Source organism: Chiloscyllium plagiosum, chromosome 39 (assembly GCF_004010195.1).
Source record: "Chiloscyllium plagiosum isolate BGI_BamShark_2017 chromosome 39, ASM401019v2, whole genome shotgun sequence".
NCBI lineage: Eukaryota > Metazoa > Chordata > Chondrichthyes > Orectolobiformes > Hemiscylliidae > Chiloscyllium > Chiloscyllium plagiosum.
The window spans coordinates 17,552,064-17,565,806 of NC_057748.1; the positions used below are offsets into that span (position 1 = coordinate 17,552,064).

The 13,743-nt window shown below is 43.0% G+C and overlaps 2 protein-coding genes across 2 annotated transcripts in view; one reads left to right on the top strand and one right to left on the bottom strand.

The window, feature by feature from the left end:
- Positions 1 to 9,908, bottom strand: part of aco2 (aconitase 2, mitochondrial) — a 54,069-nt gene extending 44,161 nt beyond the window's left edge. The window contains exons 1-2 of the mRNA XM_043679883.1: positions 9,804 to 9,908; positions 344 to 483 (exon numbers count right to left, since the gene is read on the bottom strand). Of these exons, the coding sequence (XP_043535818.1) occupies positions 344 to 483; positions 9,804 to 9,839 (176 nt within the window). The 5' untranslated portion in view covers positions 9,840 to 9,908. The remainder of the gene's footprint in view (positions 1 to 343; positions 484 to 9,803) is intronic.
- The window catches only part of phf5a (PHD finger protein 5A), a 42,873-nt gene continuing 39,033 nt past the window's right edge, over positions 9,904 to 13,743 (top strand). The window contains exon 1 of the mRNA XM_043679884.1: positions 9,904 to 10,355. Within this exon, the coding sequence (XP_043535819.1) occupies positions 10,304 to 10,355 (52 nt within the window). The 5' untranslated portion in view covers positions 9,904 to 10,303. The remainder of the gene's footprint in view (positions 10,356 to 13,743) is intronic.

Genomic DNA, 13,743 nt, shown 5'->3' on the forward strand with positions numbered 1-13,743 from the left:
ATATAGGGTAGGGGAATGGGTTTGGGTGGGTTTCTCTTCTGAGGTGCGGTGTGGACTTATTGGGCCGTAGGGCCTGTTTCCACACTCTATGGAATCTAATCTAAATTGTACGAAGTATCCAGGGATATGCAAGATAGGTGGGTTAGCCACAGGAAATGTGGGGTTATGGAGATAGGGTAGGGGTATGGATCTTGGTGGGATGCTCTTTAGAGCGTCAGTTTGGACCTGATTGTCTGAATGGGCCTGCTTCCACTCTGCAGGGATTCTACAATGATTATAAACTACTCTCTGTGGTAGCAGGTTCTGTACACTCCACAGAGCTCAGAACAGCCTTTCCATTTACCTTTTGCGAATGATGTCAAGGTTCTTCTGCAGTAACTTGTAATCAATGTACTCCTGGGGTTCAAAGCGGCTCATGGCTATTTTGGCTCGTCTGCACAGAGCAGAGAGATGGTACCTCCGGGCACCATGGCCCAGGGCGAGCTGCAAGTGAAAAAAAAACACACAATACGGTAACTTTAATTTCAAACAAGACACAGGCTTTGTATTTTCAATGAAACGATAACAAGTATATCACTACACAAGCAACAGTAAAAAACAAAAGGTTCCTAAGAAGAGTCACATCAGACTTAAAACATAACTTTTTCTCTGTCTATAGATGCTGCCAGAACACAGAATCCCTACAATGAGAAAGCAGGCCATTTGGCCGAAGGAGTCCATGTTGACCCTTTGAAGAGCATTCCACCCAAAGGCACCCCTCCCAACCCTATCCTTGTAACCCTGGATTTCCCCATGGCTAATCCACCTAACTTACATAACCCTGCACACGATGGGGAAATTGAGCATAGCCAATCCATCTAACCTACACATCTCTGGGCTGAGAGAGGAAAACTGAGCACCCAGCAGAAACCCATGCAGACACAGGAAGACCTCCACACAGACAGTCAAACCCTGGTGCTGAGAGGCAGCAATGTTAACCATTGAGCCACTGTGCCACCCCTACTCAGGTCTACTGAAGTGCCAATTTCTGGTATCCGCGATATTTTGCTTTTTTTTTAAAAATAAAAGATCAAGTGGCAGGAAAGTCAAAAGCCAAGGTCAGATAGGGTGGGAACAACATTCAGAATGGGGGTTGAGCTTTAAGAGGCTGCATCTGGGAAGGGAACACAGTACAAAATCGTTACCCAGCCCCAGGTCTGATTCAGCTATAGGAGCAGTTAGGTTTCGGATTCCTGAACTGGGGGGGGGGGGGTTGGGAAAAAAACAAGATTCCAATTTACTGACAATCCAGTAACTTCTGAGAACTGCATATTTAGTTGTCAAGAGACAAACTATAGCAAGTTGGTAAATGCAGCGTTATGCACAAAACTTTCAAATGTTCTGCAGGACCACAATTTTTTCCAGAGCGTTGACAAGCTGTCCCACCGTCAACAGAGTAATAGCCAAGCTTGACACTGTCCTCAGCCCAAGTCCAGGTACATACTTTTCAACAACTTGTGGAGAAACTAGATCATTATTGACCAGATCTGGAACGCTCTGCTTGAAAGATGGATGGAAACAGTTTTCTTTTTGTCGACAGCATCTTCCATACCAGGAAATTTAGATGGGACAAAGAAAGCAGATACAAGGGAACATCACCTACAGGTTACACACAGTCCTGACTTAGAAATGTAACAGTCTCCTTATCACCACCCGGTCAAAATTCGGGACCTTCCTATCCAATAGCACTAAAGAAGCTGTGCTGCTATCGGTAAAGGAGAGACAATTGAAGAAAGATTTGTTAAATGCTTCCAAAATTATTGAAGTTTCTTTGGGTGGAGTAGGTGGGGAACAGCAGTTTTTTTGTGGTCGAGGGGTGTAACAAAAACAAAACTCATGTAATGAAATTAATACTCAGCGTGATGCTGTAATCTAAAGAGCATCGACTGATGGAGCATTGGAAATAGATATTACAGCAACTTCAAAATACAACTGGACTGTAATTTAAAGAAAGTTGAGCAGGGCTATGGAGAAGAATGTTACCAAATTCAGCTCAGCCTCGGACTGAGCACATACTTTTGCGGAGTAAGAATGGGTTTAAATATTTATTTTGTACAAGCCTAGTTTAGTCTGTAATTTGTAATTGGCATTAAAATAAAATCTGCAGTGTGACCTTTGAGCAAGTTTATTTTCAAGAGGTACATTGAAAGAATAGCTTAACTCAAACCAGTTGAAACTTGATTATTAAGTGAGCGAGTTAAGCAGTGCCATGGGAGCCTATATAACTACCCACTTTAGGCGTGACCAAGACTACAATACCATAAGATGCAAGAGTAGAATGAGGCCATTCAGCCCATTGAGTCTGTTCCACCATTTGATCATTGTTGATATGCTTCTCAAGTGCCTTCTCCCTGTAACCTTTGATCCTCTTACTAATCAAAGAACCTCTCCCTGTCTTACTACACTCAATGACTTGGCCTACACAGCCTTCTGCAGCAAAGAGTTCAACAGATTAACCACCCTCTGGCTGAAGAAATTCCTCTTCATTTCTATTCCAAAGGGTTGTCCCTTCACTCTGCAATCAAGCAGCAGCTGCTCAGCAATAATCTTCTCAATGATGCTCAGTTTGGGTTCCACCAGGCCCACTCAGCTCCTGACCTCACAACAGCCTTGTTTCAAACTTGGACAGAGCAGCTGAACACTAGAGGTGAGGCGAGAGTGACAACCCTTGACATTAGGCTGCATTCAACAAAGTGTTGCATGAAGGAACCCAAGAAAAATGGAATCAATGGGAAGCAGGGTCAAACTTTTTGTTGGTTAGGGTCATACCTGGCACATAGGAAGATGGTTTTGGTGTTGGAGGTCAGTCAGCTCAGCTCCAGGATATCTCTGCAGGGTAGTTCCTAGGCCCAACTATCTTTAGCTGCTTCGCCAATTATCCTCCCTCCATCATAAGGTCAAAACTGGAGATGTTCGCCAATGATTGAACAATGTTCAGCACCATTCATGATTCCTCAGATACTGAAGCAGTCCATGTTCAAAGTACATAATGATGTGGACAATATATAGGGTCGAGATGATAAGCAGTAAGTAACATTAAGGCCACACAAATGTAACCAAGTGCAACCATCACTGAATCCCCCGCTATCAACTTCCTCAGAGTTACCACTGACCAGAATCGCAACTGTACCAGCCATGGAGGTCAGAGGTTAGGAAAAGTGCAGCAAGTCACTTCCTTCCTGACTCCCCAGAGCCTGTTCACCAGCTACATGACAAGTCATGAATGTGATGGAACACTACCCACTTGCATTAGATGGGCACAGATCCAAACCACTCAAGAAGCTTGATATTATTCAGGACAAAGCATCCCGCTTGATTGCACCACGCCCAAGGCATCCACTCCTTCCAGCACAGAAACTCAATAGCAGCAGTGTGTACCATCTACAAGATGCACTATAGAAATTCACCAAAGAGCCTTGGACACCACCTTCCAAGCCCACGATCGCTTCCATGTCAAAGAACAAGAGCAGCAGACACATGGGAACACCACCACCTGCAAGATCCCCGCTAAGGCAGTCACCATCCTGACCTGGAAATATATCATCGCTCCTTCACGTTCGCTGGGCCAAACTCCTGGTATTCACTCCCGTAAGGAATTATGGGTCAACCCACAGCACATGGACTGCAGAGATTCAAGAAGGAAGCGCACCACCACCTTCTGTGTCTGCGTGGGTTTCCCCTGGGTCTCCAATATCCTCCCACAGTTCAAAGATGTGGGGGTTAAGTGGATTGGCCACAGGAAATGCAGGGTTACAGACACTGGGGGCTAGGTCTGGGTGGGATGCTCTTCAGAGGGGAGATAGGCCAAACGGCCTGCTTCCACACTGTAGGGATTCTGTGATTTTCAATCAGGAAATATTCCTGATGAAGGGCTTTTGCCCGAAACGTCGATTTCGCTGCTCCTTGGATGCTGCCTGAACTGCTGTGCTCTTCCAGCACCACTAATCCAGAATCTGGTTTCCAGCATCTGCAGTCATTGTTTTTACCCTGGGGTAAATAAATGCAGGCCCGTGAGCAACACCACAAAGGTTAGGAGCTAAACTAAAAAGCAGAAGTGCCAATGTAATAATCAAGATTACTACCTCTGCCATGGGCAAACTGACAGGCTAAATAAAGCAAAGGATTCAAATGCATGGCTTAAGAGAGTGGTATGGTAGGAATGGGCTTCAGTTCATTGCGCACTGGCACTAGTACGGTTCTGGTGGGATGGTATGCACTAGAAAGGTGCGCAGGACAGTGTCCTGGTAAATTGAATACTCAGCTGTAAAGTGGATTTAAACAAATTTATCTTTTGGGCATGAGGCTGCGGATACATAAACTTACAAATCAGCAGGATATGATGGCACTGCAGGGTAATTACAATGAGACCATGAGTGGAACTGGAAGGGAACAGTATACAAACGTAAAAAACAACAGCAAATAGGGTTGCGCGGTGTGGCGGGGGGGCTGTAAAAATGCAAAATTGGTTGCTCTTCAATTCAATGTGCTCAGAATTCAGACAAAATAAATGAATTAACGATACAAATCTAGATAAATGAGTCAAATCTTATAGCTATTACAGAGACATGGTTACAACGAGATCAAAGCTGGAAGCTAAATATTCAGGAATATGCGACTGTTTAAAAGGACAGGCAGAGACGGTCGGATGGTGAGGTAGCTTTGTTAGTGTGTGATGGAATAAGTATAATAGCAAGAAATGATCTAGAATCAAAAGATGAGAGTACTCATTCAAATAGGAGTATACGTATGAAACAAAAAAAAAGGGGAAGATGACACTGATGGGAGTCATCTTAATGTCTCCTATCAGTCACTGCTCTAGGACACAAAACAAAAGGGTGATGTTAATCTTCATGCAGAATAGAAAAGTCAAATTAGCAGATGTAGCCACAAGGAAAGATTCCAGAACAGCTTTTCAGAACAAGACATTGTGCATCCAACCAGGGATCAGGCTATTTTGGATCTGGTAATATGCAACACAGGAGTCCCCAGGAAACAGTGACCATAACAAGACAAAATTTATCATTCAGTTTTGAGAGACAGGAATTTGGATTGAAAACAATTGTGCTGAGCTTAAATAGCGGTAATTACATATGGATGAGGTCAGAATTGGCTGGAGTAAACTGGGAAAGGAGTTTAGCAGAAAAGACAGATGAGGAACAATGGTAGACTATTTGAGAAAATAGCTTACAACTCACAGCAAAGGTATGTACTCGTGAGGTAAGAGGATTCTAGGAAGTTTACCAAGCAAATTAATATAGTTATCAAATTGAAAAAAAGTTCCACACGGCAAAGATTAGTCATAAGACAAATGAGTAGGAAAGTTTTAAATAGCCAAAGGATGACAAAAAAAGGGAAACTAGCAAGTAATATAAAAACAAAGAGCAAAAGCTTCTTTAAATATATAAGGAAGACAGCGGCCAAAGTAAAACATAGGCTGGGGAAATAATATTGAAGTAGAGGAGCTGGCAGAGAATAAATACTTTGCATCAATCTTCACTGCGCAGGACACAAATTGCATTCCATAAATATTAAACATTAACAGGCTAATGTGAGGGAAAGAGATGAGGAGAAGGAAAAAAAGTGAAAGGACTAATATAGCTAGACATCAACATGTCACTTGGACCTGTTATGTTGCAAGCTGGGATTTTAAAAGTAGATAGAGATGGTGGATACATTGATACATTTCCAAGAATCCCAGACAATCCCTGATTCAAAAAAGACGACAAAAAAAGGCCAGTTAGCTTAACATCTGGATTAAGGATTAGTTAATATTAATATTAAGGATGTAATAGCACAGCATTTAGAAACAGAACCTAATCAAGCAGAGCGAATATGGATTCAAGGAGGACAAATAATGTCTGACAAATTTATCAGATATTTGAGTAGGTAAGAAACAGGTTAGATGAAGGAGAATTAGTCAATCTAAGATGTTTGGATTTCCAAAAATATTACAATTGGCATGCTGGGCTGTGGTCTGGGGGGCAAAATCAGCCTGGGTCCTTAGTCCCAAGTAGCAGCTTATTTACACACTGAATAAGCAATCTAAAGCTTAGACATTTCAAGAGAATGTGTTCAAATCTCATTCTTACCAGTCTGATCATAAGAATTCCACTTAAAAAAACATTAAAAGCTGGTACATGATCACAAAACCATCAAACTGTCGTAAAATTCTCACTGGCTTGTTCCTGCCTCTGAGCAAAGACTCTTTTCCTTTCCTCAGTCTGCCACCCACGTGCCTCACCCCAATATGATAGAATGGTGTAGTCAGTAGTCAATCAAAAACTCCTCAGAGCAACTGGAATGGACAATAAATGCCATTATTGCCAGTATCACACATTCCCTGAGGAATTTCCGAGTGGAATGCGCATCTCTGAATATCAGGGATGCATCCTTTGATGTCAAGGTGGCCAAACAGCAATACAACACTCAGTGCTATACCTTAATTGATTGATAGGCAGAACCCAATTAGGCAGATTAACAAAGGATGCTCAGCACTGGTGGATACAACACTCCTTCAATGAGTCACAATGAATGTAGAGGATTGATGGAAACCTTTTCCCGAGGCAGGAAATCATAGAGGGCCCAATGCTGCTACAACAGACTCAGCAAGGAGTGAAATGGTGCATAGTGCTGGTGAAACTATTCCATTAGCAATAAGGACCAAGGGCAGTGTAAGGTAATACTCATAACTGTATCAGTACAACAGGTTCTGAAACAATGGCAATTTACTGGATCACAGAAATGTCAAAGAGCATTGATGTTTACAGAGAACCTAACATTTCAAAATCTGCTTTCGGATAACCACTTTTTTAAAAAAATGCACATATTTGGATTAGTTCGAACACAATAATTACATCTAAAGAAATCATATTAAAGTGGTACTCTCACTCATAAGAGAGCAAAAGTAAGAGACCTCACATTGGCCTCTGTCCTTGATATCACCTGACTTGTTAATGTTCAATCTCATGTGCAATTTAGAAATTTTGCCAACTTTTTCAACCACAAAGTAAATGATATATTACATTTGCAAAAGAAAAACCATGGCTTTTAGTCAAATGCCCTTTGCTAAAGAGTCATAGTCATCGAGATGTACAGCATGGAAACAGACCCTTCGGTCCAACTCAACCATGCCGACCAGATGTCCCAATCCAATCTAGTCCCACCTGCCAGCATCCGGCCCATTTCCCTCCAAACCCTTCCTACTCATATACCCATCCAAATGCCTTTTAAATGTTGCAATTGTACCAGCCTCTACCACTTCATCTGACAGCTCATTCCATACACGTACCACCCTCTGCGTGAAAATGTTGCCCCTTAGGTCTCTTTTATATCTTTCCCCTCTCAAGCTAAACCTATGCCCTCTAGTTCTGGACCCCCGCCCCCTCCTCCAGGGAAAAGAGTTTGTCTATTTATCCCATCAATGCCCCTCAATTTTATAAACCTCTACAAGGTTACCCCCTCAGTCTCCGACGCTCCAGGGAAAACAGCCATAGCCTATTCAATCTCTCCCTGTAGCTCAAATCCTCCAACCCTGGAAACGTTCTTGTAAATCTTTTCTGAACCCTTTCAAGTTTCGCAATACCTTTCCGATAGGAAGGAGACCAGAATTGCACGCAATATTACAAGAGTTGCCACACCAATATCCTGTACAGCCACAACATGACCTCCCAACTCCTGTACTCAATACTCTGACCAATAAAGGAAAGCATACTAAACGCCTTCTTCACTATCCTATCTACCTGTGACTCCACTTTCAAGGAGCTATAAGCCGGCACTCCAAGGTCTCTTTGTTCAGCAACACTCCCTAGTACCTTACCAGTGCATTAAGGTTTTGCACCATGAGTGAAATGGGAGCTAATCAGAGTGAAGGTAAATATTGTAGGCCTTAAGCTTTCTTGCCAACAAGTTGCACCAAGTGTATTTTCAAAAGCATTACACAATGAGTGGCTGTATCCCAATAATCCACAATCTCGCTTGATTTTAAAAGTCCATGGAGGAAGGAAAATCAGTAAATAAAGGAATAATTTTAAATAAAAAAGGTCTATAAAAAGGAAGAAAAATTCTACTATCCACACAAATAGCATTCTATCAAGTCATTATACTATTATACTCATCTATCCAAAGACATTCACAATCAAAGCCTGCCCATTATTTACAAGACAACATCACAAATCTATTGGAATACTCCCCACTTGCACAGATGGATGTGGCTTCAACAATACTCAACCAGCTCCATGCTATCTGTAACAGAGCAGCCCTGTTCAACTGGCATCCATCACCTTCAAAATTCTTGCCCATCGATGCATAGTGGCAGCAACCCACTGACAAGATGCATTGCAGTAACTCACCAAGCCTTCTACAACTGTCAAAGACAGCATATATATGGGAACATTTCTACTTGTACATTTCTCTCCAGGCACATACACTCCTGCCTTGGAACTTTATCACGTTCCTTCACTGTTACTGGATCGGAATCCTAGTACTTCCTCCCTGGTAGGACAGTAGACATACCTAAACCCACACAAACTGCAGTAGCTCAAGAAAATGACTCACCACCTTGCAAAAAGATAGAGATGGAAATTTAATAGTAGTCTACTGAATATTAGCCACACCATTTGAATTAAATAAAATCATGAGTTGTCTTCTAAGTGAAGAGATTTATCTATCCAGATTTATACATGTACTCAATCTGTTCTGTGCAATACATTGGGCAGATTCAGCCACCTTGACATCTTTCTTTAGTTAGATTACTTACAGTGTGTAAACAGGCCCTTCAGCCCAACAAGTCCACACCGACCTTCTGAAGAGCAACCCATCCAGACCCCTTCCCCTACATTTACCCTTCAGGCTCTCTGCCTGTATGCCTGATGAAGAGCTTTTGCCTGAAACATCGATTTTACTGCTCCACGGATGCTGCCTGAACTGCTGTGCTTTTCCAGCACCATTCTAATCTAGACTCTGGTTTCCAGCATCTGCAGTCATTGTTTTTACCTACCTTTCACCTAACACTGTGGGCAATTTAGCACGGCCAATTCCTATAACAGGGATGCTACCCAAAGCATCAATGTGCCCAAAAATTGATGAACTGGCAACCATGCAGGCATTACACTCAATGAGACCATTTAAGCAAATCGCCTCATTTTGAACAGTACTCCAGCCAGCCCCACGAGAATGTTTTCAGTACTTATCCCATTTTGGAAAATAAAAGTTTCATTGCGTTTCTTGAAAACCCCGTTACATAAGAGATTCGTCAATGTCAATTTTATACAAGAACGTGCTGTGCTCTTTCAGGGTTTCTTTACAGTTATAGTTTGATTTTAAAAATCCAAATGAAGCTTACGAAACGGCTTTAAACGAGACATGGAGTTGATAGGAGAGAGTTTAATAGTGACTACATTTAAAAGCTGCGGCAGATTGGAGCAGGGCCGGGGTCACCTTGCCGTCACCTTGGCGCCCCAGAAGCAGATTGCTGCCCTTAAACCCTGCCCTCCGCTCTCCCTTTACTTAGTTCGAAACTTAAAATGTTCAACTCTCTTTTCACCGCCGCTCCCCCCTCAATAAAATCCCAAGCGGAGTGTACCCGGCAAATGAACTTGTTGCCATGGGGATGAAGCCACGGTTACGAATCGCGGCGTCGGGCCTGAGGTGTTTTTTTTTCTGTTTATTTTGAGGCAACGGTGGAGACGACTCAGTGTGCAACCCCCCGCCACAAGCGGCCACCGCCTCCCCGCCCCGGGTTACGGGAAAGGCCGCGCTGTCGTTACCTGGTGCCCGCGGACAAACAGGACGCGCGCCGCCATTTTGTTCACTGACAAAGATGTCGCTGCGTAATGACGTCACAGAGCCGCCCTTATAAACGACCGCTACAGGTCCTAACCGCTCAGTCACAAACATCGCTGATCCTTCTTCACCACAAACGAAAACACACACCTCGTTGAAATAAACAGATCACAAAAGCAAAATGATACCATGGCGATATTTTCTCTGAGTCAACTCCACGATTGGGTTTTGTTGAAATATTATCCTTGTATGTCCTACCGGAAGTGACGATTGGCCACACCGTCCAAGTCCTCACCGTCTTTTAAAATTTTATGGTTGGATTTTTCTTTGGACTGCTGTTGAATTCCAATGGAATAAAGCTCCGGACGGTTGCACTGAAGTTTCGTTTTAAAACAAAATCTGCTGGGGTTGGGGGGGGTCAAAGGTTGAGCGGAAGTGCCTCCTGGCGGCTGTGTGTGTGTGTGTGTGGCGGTTGGAATGAAAAATGGCGAAGCATCATCCAGATCTGATCTTCTGTCGGAAGCAGGCCGGCGTGGGTATGTGAGGGAGGGGGACACACTTATACCGAGCGTGGGTAATGGGTGGGGTCGGGTCAGAATTAGCCAACAAGGTCTCGTTTGGGGTGGGGGGGTGTACCACGTGGGAGAACCTGGCTTCAACCCCATTCCACCCTTCTCCTCCCGCCCCTGTCCCCCACCACATTCCCTTCCTGATGAAAGGCTTGTGCCCGAAACGTTGATTCTCCTGCTCCTCGGATGCTGCGTGACCTGTTGTGATTTTCCAGCACCGCACTCTCGACCCTTGTCCTCCACTTCCTCTGTGACCAGTGAATCATGGTATTCTGGGTTGTCAGTTGGAGAGAAACTCTGGAAGTTGGTGGGAGAGAGGGCACAGAGAGCAGTGATCAGAAGGACCTGGGCCTTATGTGCATTTTAAAGTCGACTGGGTAAACTGAGGAGGTTGCTAAAAGCAAAGTAGGCTGCTAGGCTTTATAAATAGAAGTAGCGAGCGCCAAAGAAAAGAATTTTAGTGAATCATGGTTCTGCTGAGTTAGGGAGTGTCTGCACTGAATCCTAGGAAGGATGTTCAAAAAAGTCTTAAAATGATGGAGCAGGTGAGATTTATTGTGATAGTCAAAAGAATAAGAGATTTGTATGGATGGGGTATGGACTTATTGCCTGAGTCACCAGGTTCTGAAAGTGTGGTGGAACCAGATTTAATAGCGGGGATAGTAAAACTGCAATAAGTTGAATCCAAATGGATTGGTGCACTTAGAGCTTTGAAGTAGTCCCTATGTAACCTGAGTTGCCCACAAACCTGCTTTACTTCTGAAAACACAAAAATACAGTGAATATGGGAAAAAAGTATATTTTTCAGTTTGTTCATACTTTACCATGGCCTGACCTCAGACAGTAAATCTTCAGGAATTAGATGTGGAAGATTGATGTAATCTTTTTCTATATGTTGTGCTGCCTTTGGATAAGTGCGAGACTGTGTATCTTATCATCAGTCTCTAGATGTATACATCTTTGAGGAGAAAGTGAGGTCTGCAGATGCTGGAGATCAGAAGAAGGGCTTATGCCCGAAACGTCGATTCTCCTGTTCCCTGGATGCTGCCTGACTTGCTGTGCTTTTCCAGCAACACATTTCCAGCTCTAGATGTATACATGATGGAGAGGGTGCCTGATTGTCAGATTGTTCTTCTCATCCTTCACAAAACTCAGAGTCTCCAACTCCTTTGCAATGTCTGCTTTTCATTTCTCACCACTGTTTTCCCCTTACTGCATTAACTTCAATTTGTCTCCAATCAGCTGCACTTCTAACCATGGTTTAATTGAGCTCCAGCAAGGCCTAACTCCAATCCTGATTTGTTGAGACAGCCTAGCTGGATGAGTTCAACTGGTCCAGAAATTCACCTTATTTCAGGTATCCTTCTGTTGAATTTCTGATCCTGATGGCAGGAATGAGTAACACTTTTGCCAAAACCTTAGTTTGTATAAGACCTAAGAGCAGAAATATGCCAGTTGGCTCATCGAATCTGCTCTGTCATTCAATGAGATGATGGTTGATCTGATAATCTTGAACTCTACTTTCTTGCCTTTTCCCTATAATCCTTGACTCCCTGTTTGATTAAAAATCTTTAAGTGTATTGAAGACAGAGATATAATGACCCAGATGTCATAGCTTTCTGCAGATTCACAACCCTCTGAGAGAAGCAATTCCTTCTTGTCTCTGTCCTAACTAGGTAATCCATTATTCTGAAATGCCCTGTAGTCCTGGACTCCTACAAGGGGAAACAAGCTCTCTACATCTACCCTGTCAAACCTCCTAAGAATCTTACCTTTCAATAAGGTTGCTTCTCACTCCACTGAGTGCAGGCTGAACTTTTTAAAATTCATTTACAGGATGAGGGCATCACTGGCTGCGCCAGCATTTATTGCCCATCCCAGTTGCCCAGAGGGCTGTTAAGAGTTAACCACGTTGCTGTGGGTCTGGAGTCACATGTAGGCCAGACCAGGTAAGGATGGTATTTTCCTTCCCTAAAGGACATTAGTGAATTAGGTAGGCTTTTCCAGACAATCACCAATGGATTCCTGAATTCAAGTTTTACCATCTATCATGGCAGGGTTTGAACTCAGGTCTCTGGATTAATAGTGTAGCAATAATATCACGAGACAATCACCTCCCCTCACTCGATCTATCCTCATTAGAAAATCTCTCTATACCAGAGACCAACCGACAGAACTTTCTCTGAACTGCTTTCACTACCAATATATCTTTCCTTAGGTAAAGGAGGCAAAACTCTTCACAATATTCTAGATGAGGTCTGATTATTGTATAGTTTTAGCTAGAATCCCATATTTTTATTCCCCTTGAATTATTCAGATGTAATACATTGGGACTTTGCTATATGAGAGAGAAACTGGACTAATTGGGTAGCTCTTTCAAAGAACCAAGCAAGCTCAATGGCCTGATTGGTCTCCAATTGTACTGTATCATGCTAAACCCGATTTGACCGTATGATCTATAATTCCCTGCAGTCTCTTCATGGACCATAAATTCTCATCTAATTTACTAATTACTTGGCTGAAAGAAACAAGTTGAGGATCTAAGTTGTGCCAAGTTGGAATCTGGAATTTCCCCCCTCCCAACCACCCACAAAAAAGGCTATGAATGTCAGGACACATCTGAATTTGAAAGATACAAAGCCAAGGCAGAAAAATAAAGTGCAAACTACCAACAACCCAAATCAATGCTTGGGCAGTGTCTTTGGGTGGAAGGGATCAATCCTGTTCCCTAATGTTAACGTTCTTACCTTATTGTGGAATATCAAATCGCCTTTTGGTATAATTAAAGTCCATTGGATTATAAATGCTGACAGTGATTATAAAATTGCAGCAGTGTGTAATCTGAAGGGAAGTATACAGTGCTATCCTCTAGAGGTCAGTGTGAGAACAATTATTCCTTATGATGTATGTTAGTGACTTGTTCTTGGGTATAAATGGCATAATATCAATGTTTGCAGCTGATGCAAAGCTTGGGAATGTTATAAACAGTGAGGAAGATGGTAAGGGAGACCTCAAGAGTCCTACCGCTGGTGAAGTGGACTGAGACATGGCGGATGAAATTCTGTTTGTGGGATGGGGAGAGGCAATATAAAACTGTTATTTCTGTTCTGTACCTGAAGATGGTTCTGTACACAAATAATAACCTTTACTATCAGTAGGGAAAGGAAGCAGGACCCAAATCCATCCAACACTGAGTAGGGATTGAACCCCATGCAATTGGCACCAATCTGGTCCACAACAGCACTCCAGGCAGCATCCGAGGAACAGGAGAATTGACGTTTCGGGCATAAGCCCTTCTTTAGGAATGAGGCTGGTGTGCCAAGCGGGCTGAGATAAAAGGTGGGGGGAGGGGGAA